Consider the following 24,167-nt stretch of genomic DNA (forward strand, 5'->3'; position numbering starts at 1 on the left):
ACGTAAAGAGCATTTATTAAAAGCACGAAGTCTGAGTTTAACTAACAGGACCTGGGACTTTGGGCAAGTCTCTTCAATGCTCTGAATGCAACTTATTATTTGTCATATGAAAAATTACGTTTGTTATGGATTTTATTTTCCAAGATCACATCAAATTTCAAAGTGTATGATCATGATTTCATTATAATCAGTATTCTCATAACAATCGATGGTAAGTTTTCTTAAAGGAAGCAATTTGGCAAGTTTTGCACAATTTTTCAAGCTCTATAGTATGTGTACTTACGCAATCTACTTACGTTCTATTTTACTACCGAATTAAGAAAGGCTTTACCCTACATTTTTGCATTGGGGAGAACGGAAAATGTACGAGGGAGGCAGCACTTAAACCATGACGCTTTTTTAAAAATAGAACTATCAGTGTCGGTGTTAGGTGAAAGCTAAGGACTGGGAATGCTTTGTTTTACACTCGAACACTGCTGGAGATCTGTAGGTCCCAGCAGAAAAGCCGTCTTATTTTTTCCTTCAAAATTTTCAAACTTCCTTAAGCCAAAGACTGGACTAAACAATCCTGTTTCAGACTAAACCGCCATGCCCCACCACCTTCGCCCCTTGTTAACGTGGTAATTAAATTCACCTCATCATCGACCGCAAGAGGGAGAAGCAGCGTTATAATGACGTTACTGAGGGCCGGAGAGTCCCACAGGCCCAGCCCCCTAAAGAAGGGCCAGCCGCGGCGACCCCAGACCAGGACCGCCGACTCCTGCAGGCACTAAGAGCGCCCCGCCCTGCCGCGAGCCGGGTCTCCTCCGCCCACGCAGACTCGGACCTTTGCGGAACGGAGGCCTCACGTGATCCAACGGCGCGGCCAATCAGAGCAGTCCTTTGGGGTATTCAAATCCGCGGCGGGGCGAACGGGCGTGCCGAGCCGCCGCCGGAGCCGTGGTCACCGCGAGTCGCCCTCCGCCGCCATGGATGGCACCCGGCGCTGACAGAGAGCTTGGCCCAGTGGGCGGAATGGAGAAACGGGGTGTGCCTCCCGGGCCTTATCGGGCCACCAAGCTGGTAAGGCAGCGCGGGACGACGAGAAGTGCCAGCCGGGCTGTTGGCGGCCACCACTTTACGTGGGGCAAGCTATTGTTTTATCCTGGGCGGAGGGATGGGTCCCAGAGACCCTTGGTTCTCCTAGGACAGAGCGAGGGGAAATAAAAGAGTAACGCGGGACCTTGCCTGACGTGCCCTTCCTACTTTAACACCCCTGGTCTTCTCGAGCCTTCAGGTTCAAAGGGAATCGACCCTGGAAGGCCGCATCTTGCTCTCCTGCCTTGGTAGGCGACTCCTGTGCCTGGTGGTGTCTACCTCCCAAGGAACGTCATGGAACAATATGATTTTAGCCTGAAAGTAACCTTATACTCTACCCTCCTCGGGATCAGAGAACAATTTAGAATGAGTTTCAGTGTTTTGTGGTGTCAGAAAGGGACAATCCCAAAAGAGACAGCTTCGTTTTGCTAAGATGTAGCAACCGAATAGCACTAGGTAAAAGCTGCCTATTTCAAAAGTAAACACATATGTTTTTAGGTGTCCATCAGCGCGCATCATTGTGATCACTGGACTTGTACTTTTATATAGTGTCTTCTGCGGTTAGATCCTCTATACAACTGTAGCTTACATATTATTCTATAGGTTACAGAGCACTTTTACACACAGTTATCTTCTCAGGAAATACCTTAAGGTGGGCATGTATCATTTGCACTACTATACCAATGAGGAAACTGACTGCCACAGAAATTAAGTGTCTCTTCTAAAAATCACATGAACCAGTAAATAGGTCTGCTGGCATGGTGATCTTGACATAAAGTCTACTGCTCAATAAGATTGTGTTTATCATTATAAGTGATAGAATTTAGGACTAGAAGGGATTTTAGAATAGCTATAGTCCTATCACATTGTATTAAATTAGATGAAAGTGGTAAAAGCACTCTGAAAAAGAAAGCTTTTACTGAGGGGCTTACCCTAACACTTTACATGTATTAAATCATTTTATCCTTACAAGAAGCTCATTAGGTAGCTGCCTCAGTCTCCCTATCGTCCTATGGATAGAGTCTGAGGCACAAAAGTAAAGTAACTTGTCCAAAAAGTCATATACACAGTAAGTGGTAGAGCTCCAGCCAGGAAGCAAACCCTAGCAGTTTGACCCCAGAACCCACTTTTTAAACCACTACATTATATTGCATCTCAGTAAAGCTATTCTGTAATCTTCCGTAAAGGCAGGGACATCCCTCCTCATTTTCACTATTACTTCCCCAGGCCAATACATAGTTGCGCTCAATGTATGTTTCTTGAATAAATATATGACCTGGAGATGTTTGGTGAGAAAAGAATGCAGTTGCTGTATTTTTTGGCCCTTAAATTTTGCCTTATGATATTGGGGCCTCATATGTTAGGTGTGTGGCAGAATAACTAGTGGCACAGCTGGGGTTACAAACCAGATTTCTTGACCTCTAATGTAGGATTTTTTTTTTAAAGAGGTGTGTTTATTCTGTACCACCACCACCACCTCCGTGCCACCGTTAGAGCTGCCACAAACCTAAAATTTGGCTGATTTGGGGATAGTTTGGAAAGTAACAGTATCTTGAAAATGTGGTTATGTCACAATGTCATTAAAAATGCTGTAGACTTGCAGCTTAATTTATCCGGCCTGTTCTTTTTCACTATAGGAATTTTCACAGAGGAGATACTCTAGTATATACATAGGTATTTTAATAGTAAAGGTTTTACCGGTAAAACTACTGCCTGCAATGAGTTGTTTGGCCAGCATAGTGGTTGACAGTACATGCTCTAGAGTCAGTGAAACTGGTTTTGAATACCTGGGTTCATTACTTAGCTATGTGACCTTGGCCAAATATTTCCTCTCTGTGCTTCATTTTTTTATCCGTAAAAATGGGATAATAATAGTACCTTTTCATAGAATTGTGAGAATTAAACTTAAATAATGTTTGTAAAGCACAGTACCCGACCACAAATGCACCAGCATATTATTAATATGAATTGAGAGTTTAAAAAAACAAGAATAAATGCTTTCTCTATTGAGGACCAAGAGGCAGGTTCGTTTCAGTTCTTCTTCCTAGGCTTCCTAAACAAACTAAACAACCAATAGAGGGATTTTAGTAAAAAACTATTACATAAAAATATTATAACATTAGAATTAAATTTTAAAAATAAGTAGTGGGTTATAAAATTTTATGTTCACAAATAAGATGAATGATTCCTTCTTGAATTTTTACAGCATAAGCAGACAATGAAAGAATTTACATTGGCTAATTTATTTCAAAATCAGTAAGAGATTTCCTTTTTACTGTTTATGTGTGTGTACATATGTTTTTTGTTTTTTCCTTTTTCCAGTGGAATGAAGTTACCACATCTTTTCGGTCAGGAATGCCTCTAAGGAAACACAGGCAACACTTTAAAAAATATGGCAACTGTTTCACAGCAGGTGAAGCAGTGGATTGGCTTTATAACTTATTAAGAAATAATAACAACTTTGGTCCCGAAGTTACAAGGCAACAGACCATTCAACTGTTGAGAAAATTTCTTAAGAATCATGTAATTGAAGATATCAAAGGTAGATGGGGGTCAGAAAATCTTGATGACAATAATCATCTATTCAGGTATTGTACAGAGATTTGTAACTATAAAACTAAATTATTTCACAAATTTTGATTTCCATTTTTACTGTACTTTTGCTAAAACATCAGTTTCATCAGAAGTAATGTTTTCTTTAAGAAACTCTTCCTGCCCTTAATATAATGAAAACCATTTAGAAAAACAGTTAAGTTTAAAGTTAATAGGAATAAAATTCAAACTTTTAAAATACTAAGTAGTGTATATATATATACACACACACACATATATATATGAATTTGGAGGGAAAGAGTGAAAATAATCACATCTGCATGTTTTGAAAACCTTATAACATTTCAAGTACAGATCATTACTGGCCTTTAGCTTTATAAATCTAGACTTGCAAAGACAAAGTCACAGGTCCTTAAGGGCCCTTAAGTAATGAATAATCTTATTAATGCATGTGATGAAATAAATAATAGCTAACTTTATATAATAAATTACAGAAAAAAATGTAACATAGATTAAAAAGAATATTTTTTTAAGCAGTAATGGATCAGAAACCCTGCTTTATGATGTGCATATGTTTTCTTATTTAATCCCTGGAATAGCCAAGCAGAATCAGTATTAGCCCTTTTTACAGATGAGGTGACTGAGACCATACTTCAAAATTATTCCCTTTGTCTGAAATGTTCTTCCACCTTGAAACACAACATATTTATCAGACTGACAAATTTGTACATTTCTTCTAAGCTCAGCTCTATGATAGTCTCCTCTGTGGGGAATTTCTGATTCCCTCGTGCCAGTATAATTTCTTTTTTGTCTCGTGCACCCAATATTCTTTGTTCTATATCTATTAAACTAGGTCTTTGGATTCTAATTTCCATTCTTCTTTTCTCTACAACGTTAGTGTTTTTCAAATTAAATTTCTTACAAATTTATTGTTACCTATGTCACACAAGTAAACTGCAATACCGTGTATATGAATAATCCGTTTTGTGTGATGCTTTACAAATCTTTCCTCTCTTAACACTCCTCAGTTAAGAGGAGCTGCTGCTCACCCTTTAATTGTTACTGTTCCTCAAGATCCTGGACTTGTCCTCACTTTCCTATTTCCCTTGGCAATCTCTTGGCCTACTTTTACCTATGACTTTAATACTTAGAACTCAGATATCTCTTTTGAGCTTTAGATTCATTTATTCAACGGCCTACTAGACAATACTTCAAATGTAGTTTATGGAAAATCACTGTCTCCCCTAAACTGAATCTCATCATCTTCTTATGTTCCATATCTGAATGAATGGTATTGCCTTCTCCAGAGTTGCCTTGATTCTTTCTCTTTTCTCTTCAAATATGATTTAATTATCAAATCATGTCTGTTATATTGCCTATACAGTTCTCTGGTCTGTCCACTTCTCTCTCAACAGTGAAAAATCTCTTATTTTTTAGGCCACTATTCTCTCTTACCTGGGTTTTTCGCAATAACTCTTCAGTTAGTCCCTCCACCCCCAGTTTCTTACAATGGTAACAAAACTATAACATACATAGAAGTAAAGTAAAGCTGACCAAAAATGTGTAGGAACTTACACATAAAATAAAATTATAAAATTTTATTATTGGGAATAAAGGAAGAAAGATAGTATCATAAGTCATTTCTTCTTAAATTAATATATAAATTCAGAGTATTTTCATTCAAAACCCCAATATATATATTTTTTAATTTGATAAGCACATTCTAAAATTCATTTGGTGATATAAATTCAAAAACATTTTGAAGAACAAGGGGGAGAACTGTCTTGATATATGAGCTTAAATTAAACAAGTACTGGGAAAAACATACATACCCACACATATGTGGGAACTTGATAAAAGACTGACATACCTTCACGAATCAAATGGCAAAAGATAGATTATCCAGTGACTGTATTCGGACAATTAGATATTCATGAGGAAAAGAATAAAATTTGATCTTGATCTCATACCACAAAAAATAAGTTATACATTGATTAAATACCTAAAACGATAAAACTCTTAGGAGAAAACAGAATATTTTTATGACCTTGGGGTAAGAATGAATTTATGAGTCACTAAAAGCTTAAAAGATACCATAAGTTTAAAAATAATCACTATATATTGTTTATTTATATTTATTAAATATAAACATGGACAAGAGGGAAACCGTTAACTATAGGTTAATGATTTCTGTTAGGAAGAGAGGGAAAGAAACAGAATAAGTAAAGCTTAGAGGTCTTAACCTGTCATGGTTTTTGTTTTGTTTATAACATTTTTTAAAAAATGAAATGTTTGTGGCAAAATGTTAACAATTGCATTGGTTGATGGTTACATATATGGATGTTGGTTTAAATCCTACTTCCTACTTTTATGTATCTTTGAAGTATTTTGCCATAAAAGGAAGAGGAGAAAGAGCATTAATATCAGAGGGACAACAAAACCAAAGTCTGGAAATTAGAATAATCACATTCTAATAAAAGACAGAAAATACATATAAATTACATAACTAGTCAAAGGAATTCAGAAATGTAGCATTTTAGACCCATTTTGTGTGCAAGCAATAGTTCTCCAATAGAATCGATCCTAATAGTGAACCTGGAGTTATCTAGAAATAAAATTAAAATATGTATAATACACTAAAGCAAGCAGGAAATTATTAAAACATCCTAGAAAGGTTTAATGGAAAAATTGATTTTATGTACTCTTTATTCCTTAATAATATAATAAATCATATCGTTGGTGTGATTTTTTTGTAGTAAGCTCTAAAAGTTTGTTTTCTGATCTCACCTTATTTAATTGCATGTTATTTTTAAACAGATTTCCTACAAGTCCACTTAATAGTCTTCCACGAAGGCATCCAGAATTGAGAAAAAACTGCATTGAGAACCTATCTAAAGATAAAGACAATATTTTTAAATTACAAAACTTATCTCATAGAACTCCAAAAAAGCATGTTTTACATTTCTGTCAGGTAAAACACTTTTTTACTAATCACTAGCTTAAAATAATTAATATGTGCTAAATACTAGAATCTTTAAAAATAAATGATTCTTCAGTGTTTGAAGACAATACTGAATCTACATTGTATTCTAAAATTTTGTGTAAATTTATTCAGAATCTATCAAAACTGATTAAAATGATAGTTAGAAGTACTTGAAGTAGTATTTATATAATTTAAGCATGTTTGGTTTTCAGTTTGTTTGAGGTATGGGGGCAGCTCCAAAACCAAAAACCACAACACCTTATATTACATTATTTCTTCACATTATGGTTATCTTGTAACTCAACGATGGATTGATATTAACAGACTTATTAAATATTAGGGAGTGGTACCTGCCCAGTATTTCTTAATTTGAGCATAACAATCTAAACTAATTCTCTTTTCAGGAAAATACAGAGAAAATAAAGTATGAAGTAATCAATGAAGATCAAGAAAACTCAGTTGATAATATAGAAATAAGCCAGGAAGATGTTGAAGAAGTTTGGAGATATGTTATTCTGATCTAGTAAGCTAAAATAAAACTAAGCTATAACCAAGTTTCTAGGGTGTTTAGATAGTTAATTTGGTGTTTTTATCAAAATATGCAAATGAAAAAGAATGGGTTAGTTCTCAAAACTTAGAATTTGACCTGTACATGTGTTTCTTAATAAAAGTTCTTGCTGTATCTCTAGCACTGTAGAAATAGAATGTTTTCAGTATGATTTGCTTTTTCTTTGAATGAAAGTTGTAGCTATATTTTGAGGTCTGTATTGGAATCTTTAGAAGGTTACTGAGATTAATACATTTGAAAGTGGATACTAAAATAAGCCTTAGAAATTCTATTAAGTGCAAAATGAAATATTCTGATGGTTTTGTTTGTTTGCTTGCCATATGCTTTTTATATTTAGATTCTTTTCCATCTATTTTATGTGGGGACATTTTTTCTATTCTTCTATTCAGCCTGCAAACCATTTTAGGTGTGCCATCTCTGGAAGAAGTCATAAATCCAAGACAAATTATTCCTCAGTATATTATGTACAACATGGCCAATACAAGTAAACATGGAGTAGTTATACTGCAAGACAAATCAGGTTGGTATTACTAAGCTTACATAATAAAAGAAGTCATCGTTTTTTCAAACTGAGTAACAAGTGTTGCATTTATAGTGGGAGTACAGAGAGACCAAAATGTGGAAAGTAGAATACTTTAATTGAGGGAGCAGCAGAGGGTATGGTATAACATCATATGTGTTTAGCAATCATAATGAAAGGACTTTTAAATGAATATTATTCAAACTATTATAAAAAGTATTACTTTAGCTCCTAAGTTGGATTCATGCATGATTTAAAGAAAATGACAGGGTTAAATATCCAAAAGGTATAAGAAATAATATCAATTAACCATACTTTTATTGAGGACCAGGCACTGCAATGAACACCGTAAAAATGGCCCGTACCTTCATGGAGCTTTACATGAGTAGCTATATGCAAATCTCCAGGTAAAATCACAGTACTATACAATAAAGTAAACCCAGACTCTCAACATCAGTTTCAAAAAGGCAACAGTTTTTTTAAATTAAATATATTATTTGTATATTGGTTTCAGAAAAAAGATAGGAAAATAAGAGAAATAATTCAATCTTGATGCATTAGAAAATGTAGGTTGTAAAGAAATGTATCAATAAATCTACTCTGAAATGGTGACTAATCTTTTTAGAGTAAATTGCTGTTTATATAAAATTGTCATGTGTTACTTTGTTTTTTTCCTATGGGCAAGAACTTTGAGATTTAAATTATAGGAGCAAAATGTAGATGGCAAAACTCATGAGCTTTCATGAGATTATTTTGTATTGCATGTAGCTATGGACTAGTCCCATCTTTCATTACATAAAATAACATGCTTAACAGTATATGCTATCATCCAAGCCTTCTACTCTTTGTAACCATACTTTTCAAGTCAGGTGTTTATGTGATATTATGTGTTTGTGTCAAAAAACTGCTAGATTTTTATGCAGCATTATTTCAGTCAGTTGCCACTGAAAGAGTAAGCATATGACACCATGAAAGCACCCTGATATTCAGGTAAAGCTTATATCAGCCACAGGTCTCATTCAAATCAGTAGTATTCAGATGGTATAGCTACAGGCAGACCAGAAACTGATGAAGAGAAGATGGTCACAGTGGATAAAGATAAATATTAGGAGTTAATTTCCCTACCCCTCAAAAATTAAATCTTGATTTGGGGGTATCCATTTGTTTTATACATTGCAGAAAGGGTCAGACTCAAGGTCTCTATCTTTAAACTTTTTAAAGTTGTATTTTAAAATATTGACTTGGCTCTATGTCTTATTAAATATACAGTACTATTTAATGCTGGCAATATATTTGTGTGTTTATATCATGTATATACATGTATATACATATACAGATATATGCATATATAAAATATACATAATAAATATGAAGTTTAAAAATATCCTACCATAATAGTTGTATGGTTTACTAAGCAATGTTCATTTCTTGTGTGTAGATGACCTCCCTCATTGGGTATTATCTGCCATGAGGTGCCTAGCAAATTGTAAGTTAAAAAATGTTTTTTATTTAGAATATTTAATAATAACCAAGATAATTTTTAAAACAATTTATAAAAGTACTGATAGATTAAAGTATATCATTTCTCTTGATGTTTAAATGAAAGACTAGTAAAACTGATGTATTTCTCATATGTGGAATGTTTTATGGACCCCTTTTTTTTTTTTAAAGATTTCTTTCTTTCTTTCTTTTTCCCCCTTCCCCTCCACCCACCCTGCTGTTTTTGCTGTCTATGTCGTCTTCTTTTCTCATTTTCTCTCCTCTAGGATTCACTGGGATTCGATCCTGGAGACTCCTGATATGCAGAAAGTTTCCCTGTCAACTGCGTCACCTCAGTTCCTGGTTTTTACTGTGCTTCACCTTGACTCTCCCCTTGTCTCTTTTATTGCGTCATCATCTTGCTGCATCACTCACTTGCACAGGCACTCACACGGGCACTTGTGCTCACCACACGGGCACTGACTCGCCGCGTAGGCATGCTTTCTCTTCTTCTTTTCCCCAGGAGGCCCCAGGGATCGAACCCAAGTCCTTCCATATGGTAGGCAGAAGCTCTATCATTTAATCCACATCTGCTTTCCCCCTTAACTTTTTCTATGCAGAAGCTGGTCTTATAATTCAAGCCCATCATTTATGACTCAGGTCACATAAATCATTCTAGGAATTTTACGTATAAGATACACCAATTGCCTCCGTGAGGGTCAGAGTTCAAATGGTATATCCAAAGCAAAGCACCTCATAATAAGAAAGGGTTCAACCAAAAAGGAAATTGGATAAAGCTCACTTCAGCCCTCTTGCTATTGTACATAGCTTCAGCATTCAGGTGTTTCATGATATTCTGCCTCTCTATAGAATATATTAATGAGATTTTCATGTTTATGAAAAAATTGGTATTATTTTAAAAATACTAGTGGAGTTTTATTTTTAATCAGCTAAGTATGTGTTCCCTTGTTGTCCACTGGGTGTCAATATGACAAAATAAGATAGAATAAATAATAAAATGAATAGTGTAAGTTACAGAAATGCTTTATCAAATCAAGTTAAAGATATTGAACATTCAATTAAATTTTTTTGACAATTTTTTTCTACCTTCGCCTACGTAACTACCAGTCTCTTTTACACTTTGACTCATAAGCCTGTTTACAGGGATTTCTTTAATGTCCCATCTGTAGGGATTTGTATTTTCCCTCTCTTCCCAGTCCATGTTATACCTAAATGATTTCAAATATATAACTTTCTGAATTCCAATTTAACAACAATATATTTAGTCAGACAGTAGTAAGATGAATACTTATTTAATCCCCACAGTAATCCTGTGAGATACAGAAATCAATAATCAGTATATATACTATGGCTAATTTTTTTCAAGAAAGAACCAAGGCTTAAGGAGTCTTCTGCTAAGGCATAAGGAGCTAATGCTCAAACCTAGACCTCTAATTATGAGTTCTATAATTTTTAATTCCAATGAATGTGTTTTCTATCGTAGAAAACTTTATAATAATGAATTAAACCTTTATTATTCATATTAAGAATGTCTCTAATTACTCCTTAGAAAAATATCTGTTCATTTTGCTCTACATAAAATCCATATTAAACTTTAATTCTTTTTCAGTATATGGTGCTCATACTTGTATGGCCATACACAAGTTGGAGACATAAAAGTAAAAGATTATTTGGGTTTAGAAAGAGAAAAATTTTAATTTGAAAGATATATAGTATCTCTCAAACATGAATGCATATCACTTATTAGGAAGGCTCTTAAAAATATAAATTCCTGGACGTACGTGCCAGGGATTCTGATTCAGTTGATTTAGTAGGTTGGGAACATTTTTCCTTTTTTTTTTAACCTTGTCCCAGATCAACTTTGGAGACCATTGAATTAGTGATTCTTGGTCCGTCATTCTTAAATTTTAGTCTTAAAGATTGCCTTAGTAGCTTATACCACCTCTACCTTCAAAGATTCTGGTATGTGAAGTAGAGTTTGTTTTTTGTGTGTTTTGTTTATTTAACTTTTAAGTGTGGGTTTATAGAACAATTGTACATAAAATATAGGATTCCCATACACTACCCCACCACCACCAGCTTGCCCTGGTATGGAACATATGTTGCAATTGATGATAGCACTTTTTTAAAAATAATCCTACTATTTTCCTCCCCTTAGATGGCTTCCTCATCTGTCTGCTCATTATCTGCACACTCTGTCTTCTTGGTGTGTCTGCTCATTGTGTCTGCTTGTTGTCTCTGTTCATCTTCTGGAGGCACTGTAACTGAACCCAGGACCTCCCATATGGGAGGTGAGTGCCCAACCACTTGATCCACATCTGCTCCCCATACTATTTGTTTTTAACTGTAGTTATCTTTGTTAAAATTGATGAAAGATTATTAAAAAGGTACTTTTAACTATTGTCAGTAGTTTACATTATGTGAATTTTCCCCATATGCCACCCTATTATTAACACCTTGTATTATTAGTGCTGCATATTTGTTATAATCCATTAAAGAACATTCTTATACTTGTACTCTTAACTTCAGTCCATTATCTAAAATGGGTTTCAGTGTGTTATACACAGTCTTAGGTTTTATCTTTTAATTTTTAGTTTAGTAACATGTGATCTGAAATTTCCCTTCAGATATATTTACCTATGTAATTCGGTGCTGTTAATTATACTCACAATACTGTGCTCCCATCACCACCATCCATTTTCCAACCTTTACAATCAACCTAAATAGAAATTCTTTACAAATTAAGCATCAACTCCCCATTCTCTAAACCCTGTCTATCCCCTGGTAAACTATAATCTAAATTTTAACTCTATGAATTTGCCTATTATAATAAGGTCATATGAGAGAGATCATACAATATTTGTCCTTTTGAGTCTGGCTAATTTCACTCAGCGTAATGTCCTCAAGGTTCATCCATGTTGTTGCATGTATCAGGGATTCATTCCTTTTTACAAGTGAATAATATTCATTATATATATATATATACACCACATTTATTTATCCATTCATCGACTGGTGGACACCTGGGCTGCTTCCATCTTTTGGCAAATGTGAATAATACTGCTATGAACATCAGTGTGAAAATACCTGTTTGAGTTCATACTTTCATTTCTTCTGCCTATATACCTAGTAGTGGGGTTGCTGGGTTATAAGATAATTCTATATTTAGCTTTCTGAGGAACTGCCAAGCTTTCTTCCACAGCGGCTGCCCATTTTACATTCTCACCAGCAGTTAATGAGTATTCCTTTTTCTCCACAACCTCTCCAATGCTTGTAGTTTTTTTCCTTTTTTTTACTAGTAGCCATTCTAGTGGATATAAAATGATATGTCATTGTGATTTCGATTTACATTTCTCTATTAGCCAGTGATGTTCATCTTTTGATGGGCATTTTAGCCATTTTTGTATCCTCTTTGGAGAAATGTCTATTCAAGTCTTTTGTCCATTTTATAATTGGGTTGTTTGTCTTTTTATTGTTGAGTTGTAGGATTTCTTTATATGTTCTGGGTATTAAATCTTTGTCAGATATATATTCTCTAGCTCTTTGTGTATATTTTCCTTCATCTCTTTGAATTGATTTAGGAGATTTGTTTGAACTTCTGTGTGTCGTTATTTCAAAATCTGGGTTTCCTCTGAAGTTTTATTATGTTCCCTTGACTGAACCTGTTTCTTAGTATGGCTTGTCATTTTTTGCTTATGTCTAGGCATATTATTATCTTGATGAGTTAATTCCAAAGGTCGGTTTCTCCCTTTTGTCTAGGGTTTATTGTTGATTGACTTTGTGTTCAAGCTTTTCTGATGCTGTTCCAACTTATTCTGGACCTTTAGAATAGCCCAAGCTTTAAGTGATCATATTTTCTCAGCTCTTGTTCATCTGATTCTTAGCTAGTATAGTTTTTAAGATTGTAATTTTTGTGGAATTGTTTCATCTCCAGGAGAAAGCTTCCTTTCCTCTGTTCTTTCACTGAGAATCTTGATCTATTTTGTTTTTGTGCCATATTTTCCCCGAGCTCCTATGATTTGTTCAAATTCTCGCCCTCACTCTCAGTGTCCTGTTTTCTTTATACTTTTCAATACTGGGACCCTCCAGTCTCACAGCAATTCAGTTTAACCCCTCCCCCCCCACCACCACTTTTTTAAAATTTTTTATTCTCTGTGAGGCTTTTCTGCCTCCTGTTTCTTCCCTGTTAGGGTATCACACCCCAGGGAGCCAGATGGAGTCAATCCAGAAAGATGGGTCACTCCAGAAAAGTCTGTTTTATGTTTAGGGAGTCCAGCCAACAGTAGTAACAGGCTTTAGTGAATGCAGCACTTCGCTGCTCTTCTGCTGTGGTTCCTTCCCGTCCCTATTCCACCCCCCAACCCCCATCCCAGGGTCCCTCATATATCCAGCCCTCCTTAGTGGCTAGTTTTCCTCTTTCTGTGTACTTGAATTCCTCTGTAGTCTGTGTTTCCAGTAGGAGGGACCCAAGACACTGACTCTGGAGATCTCCAAGCTATGAGGGACCAAGTAAGGGTAAGGGGAGAGGATCAGCCAGTCTGGGACAGAAGTTTCTTTCCTGATTTTTGTCTCTTTCTTGGAGTCAGCATTTGTAGAGTCTTTCTCCAGTCTCTACCATCTTCCAGGGTCCTAAGCAAATGGAATTTGTCCTTATATTCTCTGAATCTCTGGGGATTTTTTTTTTCAGGGAATGACTTAACATTACCATGTTGATAACATCACCAGAGTTAGTATTTTTAGTAGTCACATTTGAGTGATTCTGATGTATGTATCCTATGGACCACACTTTAAATGTTCTTAGATCTCAAGATCCTGGGCCTTAATCTCACTTTACACTGCTCTAAGCTCTAATTCTAGCCTTACCTCCAAGGGATTGGTGATCTTGGGCAAGTTACACTCTCAGTTTCTTTATCTATGTATTGATATTAAATCTTCCTTTTGAGGAAGATAATAATGAGTTGGCATGATTATTTCAATAATCATTTTAAGCTAAAGAAACAGCAATATAAAGATATTTAAATTCATTATTAAGAGTATGCTTCATGTCAGGCAAAATTGATTCATGGAAATGTAAATTTACAAAAGATAATTTGGAAGAATTATTTGCATTATCCAGATATTCTTTGCTTTACCAGATGAATTACAATAAATTTAATTAAAGAAAGACTTCCCTAATGCTTTTAAAATATAATTTTTTTAAATTTTACTTTATAATTTTTCATGTACATAAATATTAAAATAAAGCAAATGTTAGTAATTGACTACAATGATATCTAGTGAAAAAAGTGAAAAGGAATGCAATGTGCACAACTCTTTAAAGTTTTAGATTGTGGCAGAATTTGTTGTTAAAGCATAGTTCCTTCATTAAATGACTGGAGATCTTATAGTAGGTTTTATGCTTTTTATAAGTATATTTAAAAATAAAATATATCTTGCCTATGTTCTTTTGCCTCTACTTCTTAGGGCCAAGAAGTAATGATATGAATAACCCAACTTATGTTGGATTTGAAAGAGATGTATTCAGAACAATTGCAGATTATTTTCTAGATCTTTCTGATCCTCTACTTACCTTTGAATATTATGAATTATTTGTGAATGTTTTGGGTATGTATGATTTTTACTTATTTAAATTAATTTTATTAAAGTTTTCAAGCTTCCCACAAATAAAAGATCTAAACTATAAGTAAACATGAAGAAGGTAGGCTATGGAGTATTTTAAAATTTAGTAATAATATGGTTGCATTATTATTTAATATTTGTAGCCTGAGAGCAGATATTTTAAAATATATTCTTGCCCAATACATTTAATCTGATTGTTGAAATAATTTTTAAATTACTTATACCACAAATGGGAAAACCTCCAGTCAGTCTTGCACGTTTGTAACTGAATGTTTCCTGCATGTATCTTATTTAAGTGGCTTCTGAATTAAGCAACTGCTGTTTGTACTATACTAACAATATGTACTTATGGTAATGCTTTATTTTTAACTTTACTGTTATTTTTGTTTTATTTTTGTCCACTATCACACAGTTGCATCTTAATTTTTCTTTCATTTTCTGGTAGTTGTCTGTGGCTACATCACAGTTTCAGATAGACCCAGTGGGATACATAAAATCCAAGATGATCCACAGTCTTCTAAGGTCCTTCACCTAAACAGTTTGAATTCCTTCAAATCAACTGAGTGTCTTCTTCTCAGTCTGCTTCGTAGAGACAAAAATAAAGAAGAATCAGAGTCTGCTGAGAGACTGCAGATAAATAATCAAGGATTTCAAGAAAGATGTTCTAAGAAAATGCAACTAGTTAATTTAAGAAACAAAACAACCAGTGCTAATGACGTAATGGGAGGAAGTTGTCATAATTTAATAGGCTTAAGTAGTGTGCATGTTCTACCTTCTAACATCAAATCAAGATGCTATTCTTTGGAAGGAATTGTAGATATGCCAGAGAGTTCAAGTAAAGAGGTCTCCAGTGTCTTCCACCAATCTTTTCTGAACATAGAAGGACAAACTAATAAACATTTTTTTAAGTCTCAGTCCAAACAAGAATCTCTATTGAATCTTCATTCAAAGGAAAATATTCAAAAGCCACCCTGTGTTGGTTTTAAGAGCACCTCTGCTTTGACTGTCCAAAACCAAGAGGAGTTACGTAGTGAGGAATGCAAACCAAAACAGCTTTTTAGATCACAGAGTTTGCTTTTAAGAAGTAGTGCAAGAAGGAATAGCTATATCAATATACCAGTGGCTGAAATTATCATGAAACCAAATCATATCAATCATCTTGTACAAGGCAGCACAAGTATACAAACAGCTATGAAAAGTGAACTTGGAGAGTCTAGTGTCACAGTCAATACAAGACTCTGCAAAAGTACAATAGAACTTTCAGAAAATTCTTTTCCTCCAGCTTCTTCTATGTTGACTGGCACACAAAGTAAGGTTGATGCTTTCAATGCATGTAATATTAACTTTCAGTGTTTACTAACTCTGTGTTTTGCTTACTTCGCTTTTCTTCTCTAAAATTGCTTTATTTTATTTCCCCCAAAAGGAGAATGTCTCTTACTGTAAAAGACTTTTTTTCATGCCATACAATGATTCATTCTGTTTACCCAAAGAACCAATTCTTTTCCTTCAATGTCACTTATTCTGAGTCACTCTATTTGTAATAAGTGAAGATTTCTAATACTTAAAAATAGGTTGTGAAGAAAATGATAATCTTAACATGCTCTTGAGGAATTTGGAAATTTCTAGAAATAGTCAAAAGAAATGGAATACTGAAATATTTTGCCTTCTGTTTGATAACTACATATGTTGGTAGTATGAAAGCAATTAGTGGCATTGTTGACTGTTTGTTTGTATGTGCTAACCTTATCTTCTAGGTTTGTTACAGCCTCATTTAGAGAGAGTTGCCATTGATGCGCTGCAGTTATGTTGTTTGTTACTTCCTCCACCAAATCGTAGAAAGCTCCAGCTTTTAATGCGCATGATTTCACGGATGAGTCAAAATGTTGATATGCCCAAACTTCATGATGCAATGGGTACAAGATCACTGGTAAGATGTTTTCTTAAGGAAAGAGTAAGCCCTGACTGATAAACCAAAAAAGGAAATCATCTAAAAGTACCACTCTACTAATGTTTTGGTCTTGAAATTCTGGATTCCAAAGTTAGAAGGGATTTAAAAGTATAACCTTTCCTAGCAGCAGAATGTCGGTGCATTAATCCTTTTTGCCCAGTTTGTTACATTTTCATATCCTGGTAATTAGATTTAACTAGGAGTTTGCCTTTTCATTTATTCTGAATAATTTGGTGATTGATCCAGGCTGTCAGACCACATTATATTGCATTGTGCCAATTCTGTTTGGTAGGTAGGGAAGAGAGGATAAAGGCACTGTAGACAGCTTACGTGCACTGTAACTCAATAGAAATAAAGCACTAATGGAGAATCCACATACAGTAAAAGACTTTCAGAGAGTATAGCAGTGAGAAAGTTGTATTTGATGAATTATTATAGAAGGTTATTGTGGGCAAGAAGTTGGTAGACATTATTTCCAAGCAAGCCCCCAGTGAGGATGAGGGTAGAGATAATTACATGTAGATGTTGATTGGAAATAATTCCTTATGTTGTCTCAGACTTTCTTTTAAAACAACTGCTACTTCCTCAGAATGTAGCTTCAATTCACGAGAGATTGTCCTAGCAGCAAGGGATCTGGAGCTAAGCTCTGTTATCAAGGATAGTACTTTAACCATGACAGACCTTATAAAAAGGGAATGCTTATGGCACCAAGGCATAAGAGTTTGTAGAAATTGTTTTGAGAGACTTGGGTGGAAAGATGGTTTTATACTTTTTTGAGTTTGAGATTATAGGACATCCAAGTGAAATTTGTCCAACAAAATGTTGGAAATGTAAGACTGGTGAAGGTCAAGGCAGTAGGCAGATTTTCTGAGTTATCCACATAGAGATAATAGTTGAAGCTATGAGTGTAGATGAGCTCTATGTGACTAAGAATGTTGAAAAAGAAGAGCAAAAAAAGTGAGGACTGAATCTTGAAAAGAGAAAAATTTGTTTAAGAGGTAGAATAAAGTCAAAAGTAATTTCAATTCAGAAAATATGAATAACCAATTATTTTTTACAAAATACTTAAAATAAAATTTCTATTAGTCTAATTACTTTAGGATTAATGTGTTGTGTGTTTGTTTTAGTGGGTCATATGGGTATGAGTAAGAGTAAATGAGTTTTGAAACACAAATGTTATCCCAGGATTTGAAGACTCCTTGTGATAAAATTGAACAGTGTATGTATTAAATTTCTATTTGAAGACTGATGGAATCAGCATTAAAAACTATTTTCCAGAATTTCAAGAGATACATGGTACCAACTTTGCAACCACTGATGAGTATAATAGTCCTATATGTTATATATTCTTGTTTGTATTTTTGTCGGAATATTTTAGTGTAATAAGCCATTGTTTAATAACAAAGTTTAAGCTTAAGCAACCTATATCTGTGTGGTATTAATGGAACCTGTGGTGTTTGCTGATAAAATTGTGACAAAATTAAAGAAAACTCTAAGGCTTTGTATAATCCTTTGGAATTATATTAAGGAAATTCTTAAGAAATAGCCAAAAAAGACTTAAGCATGACAGACATTCTTACCTTTCTAATGATAATAAATTATTGTCCTCATTTTTAAGCAAAATCTGCTTATCATTTAATCTCAGTGCTTCAGCATAATGCTACTGGAAAGAGGTCTCTGAAGTCACGTCTTTTAATATATTTGTAGATGATACATACTTTTTCTCGGTGTGTCTTATGCTGTGCTGAAGAAGTGGATCTTGATGAGCTTCTTGCTGGAAGATTAGTTTCTTTCTTAATGGATCATCATCAGGAAATTCTTCAAGTACCCTCTTACTTACAAATCGCAGTGGAGAAACATCTTGACTACTTAAGAAAGGGTCATGTAGGTAACTAATTTTCTGCATTAGTTGCAAATGGCAAACTCATCTCAAACTATCCTAATCAAAAAGGGAAACTTTATCAGCTCACATAAACAACCTTTAAAAGTCAAGAACTTGAACCAGATCTGGGGACTTAAATAACATTAAGACTTATTTCCGTTTTCATCCTGTGTTTCACAAATGGCTCCTTCACAAGATGGGAATGTAGCTGAGAAAAACTCTTAAGCCATAGCCATAACCTTACAATCCAAAGTAAAAAACAGCCATCGCTCCACCTCCAATTTGGAAAATTCTGGGTATGGACTCTGATTGGCCCAATCAGGATTAAATACTCATCCTTTGGGTGGTTGCAGGTGAGAGGAGTAGAGAGAGGGGCATAACCTAATTGCTGACCTTTGGTCTATATAGATTAGAGGAGAATCTGTTCTTTGAAAGTTAGTAGGCGTAGAATGTGAAGAAATTGTTACAAGAAAGAGAGAAGGACACTGAGCAGCCAAATAGAACAGATGTCTACTATATTTGATCTTTGACTGCCCAGCAATATTTCCATGTTTTCTCCCATATATACCACTCTAATATTGCTCTGACTTATTATTCCCCACAATTTGTTTCTCATCAACAGATGTTATATGCACCCAAAATAATAGATAAATATTATAAGTAAGTCAGAACATTAATGTTTCAATGTTAATTAAAATATCACTTATTGTTTTATAGTTAAAGAATAAAACCCATGGTTAGTAGTACTAAAAGCAATAGCTACCATTATTTAAGGTTTATTATGTGCTGAATACTCTATTATCATTTGTAATCTCCATTTTATAGATGAAAAAACAGTCCAAGAGAAATTAAATGAATTTTCTGAAGGCTGCAAAGCTATTAGGTTTCAGAGCTGGGATTTAGATCCTCTTGCAGTACTATCCTATACTGCATAATACATAATTTTCTTAGTCTTTAATGTTTGATTGGTGCTAAAATAATAAATACTAAATACCATTTTTAAAAAAACACTACCAAATAAAAGCATGACCAGAATTAATGGATTTGTACTGTATCATATTGTTGACTACAGATTAAAAATCCTTCAGATGGACTGCTTGCTCCTTTGCCAACTTATTCATACTGTAAGCAGATTAGTGCTCAGGAATTTGATGAACAAAAAGTTTCTACCTCTCAAGCTGCAATTGCAGAACTTTTAGAGAATATCATTAAAAATAAGAGTTTGCCTCTAAAGGAAAAAAGGAAAAAACTAAAACAGGTAAGAGAATGAGCAAGCTCTTAATCCTATAATTATTTTCTAATATCCTGGGCTGATAGTCATTTAACAACATTTAGAATCTAGTTTCTCATTTTAATATTTTGGATTTTAAATTTGGATATATAGACAATATTATACTGCCCTGTATGTATACATTAAAGTACTTCTAAAATATGATTACCTACTGATTTTACTCTTTATCTTGAAAATAATAATAACAGTATTAACATTAGATATTCTCCTTTACTACTGGTGTTTTGTATGATTATAGCTTGAATGATCCTGGGAAGCACTTACTAAGTATGGATTATAGTATACATCTTTGCATGACTCATCATTACTATTTAGAATTTTTAGCTGTAAATCAAAACCCAGTAGCCACATGGCTCTGGCAAGTCCAATTCCAGGTCTGATACATTTAAGGAAATATACTGCATCCCTGTGACTTTCATAGACTTTACCAGTGGGAAGAAAGTAGATCCAGAATTTATGCAGAGAATTAGCAGCATAAGAAAGTCTTGGAATATTAATGCTAAGTGGGATCTTAAGAGTTCTTACAATCTATCGTTGAAATATGAGAGAGAGGCAAGGACAAAGTTAGAGGAGATTCGTCTCTAATACATCTTTGAGAAAAGACAACAAATTCTTCTAAAGTGTTGAGCTCTGGCTTCAGCTAGGGAAGTAGTGTTAAATACCTTCTAATTCCTTATCTCCTTTTAAGTTTCAGAATGAATATCCATTGATATATCAGAAAAGATTTCCAACTGTGGAGAGTGAAGCCGCACTCTTTGGTGACAAACCTAAAGTCAAGCAACCAATGCTGATTTTAAGAAAACCAAAGTTTCGTAGTCTAAGATACTAACTGAATTAAAAATTATGTAATACTTGCAGAACTTTGATAAATAAGCCATATCTGAGAATCTAGCTATGATAAAAAGGGGGTTTACTATAATAAGGTTTTCCTAAATAAACTGTATGTAAACACATGTCAAGATAGTTTAGTAAACACTGTTTCAATGTGAGTGTTCACTAACTATTGGACTCAAATAAGAGCAAATAATAGTGAGAATAAGTGATAGCAAACATTTAACCAGAAACAATCTTCAGTCTTTTGTACAACCATTTGGAAAAGCTATCATGATGTGTGCTAGAATTTTATTTACTTGAATTTTGAAAACTGACCGTCAAGTTTAAGCTTTAATTCAGTTTTTAAAGGAAAAGAACTTATCTGCAAATGTGTGTATGGATATTAGCTAATATACTAGTTGTTTGTTTCTTAGAGTGAAAATGTGAAGAATATTGGAAAACTCAGAGAATTAATTCTCAACTGCTAAATATTGCACTTTTGTTTATTTTTTCTAATTTTGATCTATTCATATATGTATGTTTTTAAACCATATAAAAATATGTGTGTGTATATATATAACCTTTTAGTTTTGCCATATACATGTATCAGTAATTTCATTTTCTTAATATGTATCTTTTACATTCTTATGTTCATGTAGCTACTAGTAGATAGAGATATAAAAGAAGTATAAGACAATCATGTATTCATTCAAAAGATATTTATTTTGCAACTGCTATGTACTTGTCATTGTTCTAGATATGAGGAGATATTGAGGGACAAAATAAAAAATCCTTCGGTATTTATTTCCTAATCCAGGGAAATATAGCTATCAGATACTTAAAATAACAATACATCCACTGAAATCAGTGCATGGGGAATCCTTCAGCTGAAGACTGACCTCTCTGATTTCGGGGCAGTCCTCTAATCTCAAACTTGCTGCTCTTCAGGATCACCTGGAGAGTTTTAAAGCAATCCATATACCCAGGCACTCCATTATATTAATTAAATCCAGATTTTGAGAGGTAGGGTATAGATGAATTCAGTGTTCAACCAACTTTGAAAATCAGTGCCTTAAATGCTTTTTATAAACATGTAAGTAAAGTCAAGGTGGTGGCACACTGACTTTGTATTTTCACCGAAGAAAATTCCAAGTATAAATGTCTCTCATCTTTATACAAAGTTCTCCAAATTTCTTCTTGGTTGACTTTGTATAAAGTTAAGCAGGTTTTCTTCCATTATCTACCCCATTATCTTCCATTTTTATCCATTACCTACATTGTTTAATGTCTATTCCTTAAATGCAATACATAATGCCTTGATATAATACTCAATGTTCAATAACTGTTCTGATTTCTTAGTATAATTCCATATGCTTGATGTATAAAATGATAATGTTCCACTTAACAATACTACTTTTTATTAAATATTTGGACAGAAGATGATAATTATATCTTTAATCCAAAAGCTCTACCTATAAAATTATTGGACTAAATTAGAATTCTTCGCAAGGTATTTGTATACTAAAATTATTGTGCATTTCTGTGACAATTTTATTTTGTATTTATTTAATGAATTTAAATATACAAATACTTTTTAAAATGTTAAACTTCCATCTGCCTTAGTGTGCATGCATTTGAGATTACATAATACATGGTATAAAAAGATGACAGCAGCCAAAGTGCCCCTCAACCAATGAATGGATTAAAAAAATGTGATATATACACACAAAATGGAATATTCTTCTACTTTAAAATGTAATGAAGTTCCTGATACATTCTACAACATAGATGAATCTTGAAGACATTATGTTGAGTGAAGTAAGGTGGACTCAAAAGTCAAATATGGTATGATATGAAATAGTGAACAAACTTATAGTTAGAATCTAGATTATAGGTTACCAGGGGAAATGGCAGGGGATAGGGAATAGGGAGTTAAGGCTAAATGTACAGAATTTCTATTAGGCACAATGGAAAAGTTTTGGTAATGGATGGTGGTGATGGTGGAACAACATCATGAACATAATTAACAGCACTGGATTATACATTTGAATGTGGTTAAAAGGGAAAATTTTAAGTTTTATTTATGTTACTAGAATAAAAATGGGAAAAAGAAGTAAGAGCATATGAGATGGGAGAATTGTGGCCATCTTTGGAAAATAGACTATGACACTACATTATATGCGTGTATATATATTTTTTAACATCAACAAGTTAAAGCCTGCTCCTTTCTGATCTGTGAATTTATTAATGTGAATGTTTGAAAAGTAAGATTTATTTATATTTGTGATAAATTGCCTCATTTGAAAAGACAAAAAAAATGCATGATATAACACTAAAAACAAGAACTCTGAAGTCAGATTTGAAACCTACTCTGCTACTTACTCTTTTGTAACCTTGGACAAATCGTTTCTCTTTCTTATCAGTAAATGAAGATTATGATAATACCTCTCAGGGTTATTGTGAGGATTAAGTAGAATAATGTATGTAAAGTGCTTAGCACAGACCTAGCACAGAGTGAACACTCGGTCTATTATTACTAGAACCACCTAAAATTATAGTACTAGAAGAGATCTTAGCAAAAATGTCATCTCAGTTGTACTGGGTATGCATGAGCCAAAACATAATTGTTAACGCTTGGCAGGTTTTACCAAACTATTTTTCCAGTGATGAGACAAAGGTTCCGATTGTACATATCAATCAGTAGTTGAAAAATTTTTACCTAGTAGTGAGGGAAATGTTGATGATGCAGGAAAGAATATGTATCTTCAGAAGTAACAATCTTTAGAATGTGAAAGCATAGGGGATCCAGTGCACAAGTGGGGAGCTTAGCCTTAGGCTGTAGTATAGATAGCTTATCCATTCTAACAGGAAGAAAGGCAGAGTTAAATTCAAGCAGATATATTTGTTGCTAAGTTAGATGTTGGATGCATATGGAAATTCTCTTCTGATTGCTTTAACCTTTTCAGGAAATAAGCAAAGTCACATAGATTTGCATGTTTGAAGAGAGAAAATGTGAAATATTTTGCTAATAGTTTAGCAAACTTCTGGGAATGTTCAGGTTCCATCAGATCAAAAGATGTCTGATTATCTTAGAAACTATTTTGTCCCAGAAGTTATTACCACCACCAGAACTGCAATTTAGGATAGCTAGCATTAATATTAAATTCTAAATCAAAAGAAATAAATTAGGTCAGTCAAGTCACTGAAAATAAAACAGCTCTACAATAAAGTAAAGCAACTGGAGTATTTAGAATCTTTAATTTTCTCAGAACTGCGAAAAGATGTGCACATTACTCGTTTTTATTATCTCCTGAAAACGTAACAATATATATTGAAGAAATGCAGACTGTATAAGGCAATTGAAAACAGTGTTGACTTTGCACATTATTAAAACAATTTTGAATCAAAACCTA

At 33.9% G+C, this 24,167-nt stretch overlaps 1 protein-coding gene across 3 annotated transcripts; it reads left to right on the forward strand.

The window, feature by feature from the left end:
* The first annotated feature begins 726 nt into the window (after positions 1 to 726).
* Positions 727 to 24,167, forward strand: DEPDC1 (DEP domain containing 1). 3 transcript variants are annotated; one of them, XM_004483699.4, is made up of 12 exons: positions 727 to 1,062; positions 3,400 to 3,665; positions 6,448 to 6,601; positions 7,018 to 7,136; positions 7,571 to 7,701; positions 9,140 to 9,187; positions 14,665 to 14,805; positions 15,266 to 16,129; positions 16,575 to 16,747; positions 18,476 to 18,652; positions 19,723 to 19,908; positions 20,630 to 24,167. In XM_004483699.4, the coding sequence occupies exons 1-12, from the start codon at positions 973 to 975 to the stop codon at positions 20,768 to 20,770; spliced, it is 2,490 nt and encodes an 829-aa protein (XP_004483756.1). In that variant the 5' UTR covers positions 727 to 972; the 3' UTR covers positions 20,771 to 24,167. The 3 variants fall into 3 exon arrangements, 2 of the variants coding, with proteins under 2 accessions (XP_004483756.1, XP_004483758.1); XR_011649649.1 differs by having other exon boundaries at positions 934 to 1,062; positions 18,476 to 18,656; positions 20,630 to 22,253; XM_004483701.4 differs by lacking the exon at positions 15,266 to 16,129 and having other exon boundaries at positions 934 to 1,062.

The sequence above is a fragment of the Dasypus novemcinctus genome, chromosome 9 (assembly GCF_030445035.2).
Source record: "Dasypus novemcinctus isolate mDasNov1 chromosome 9, mDasNov1.1.hap2, whole genome shotgun sequence".
Classification (NCBI taxonomy): Eukaryota; Metazoa; Chordata; class Mammalia; order Cingulata; family Dasypodidae; genus Dasypus; species Dasypus novemcinctus.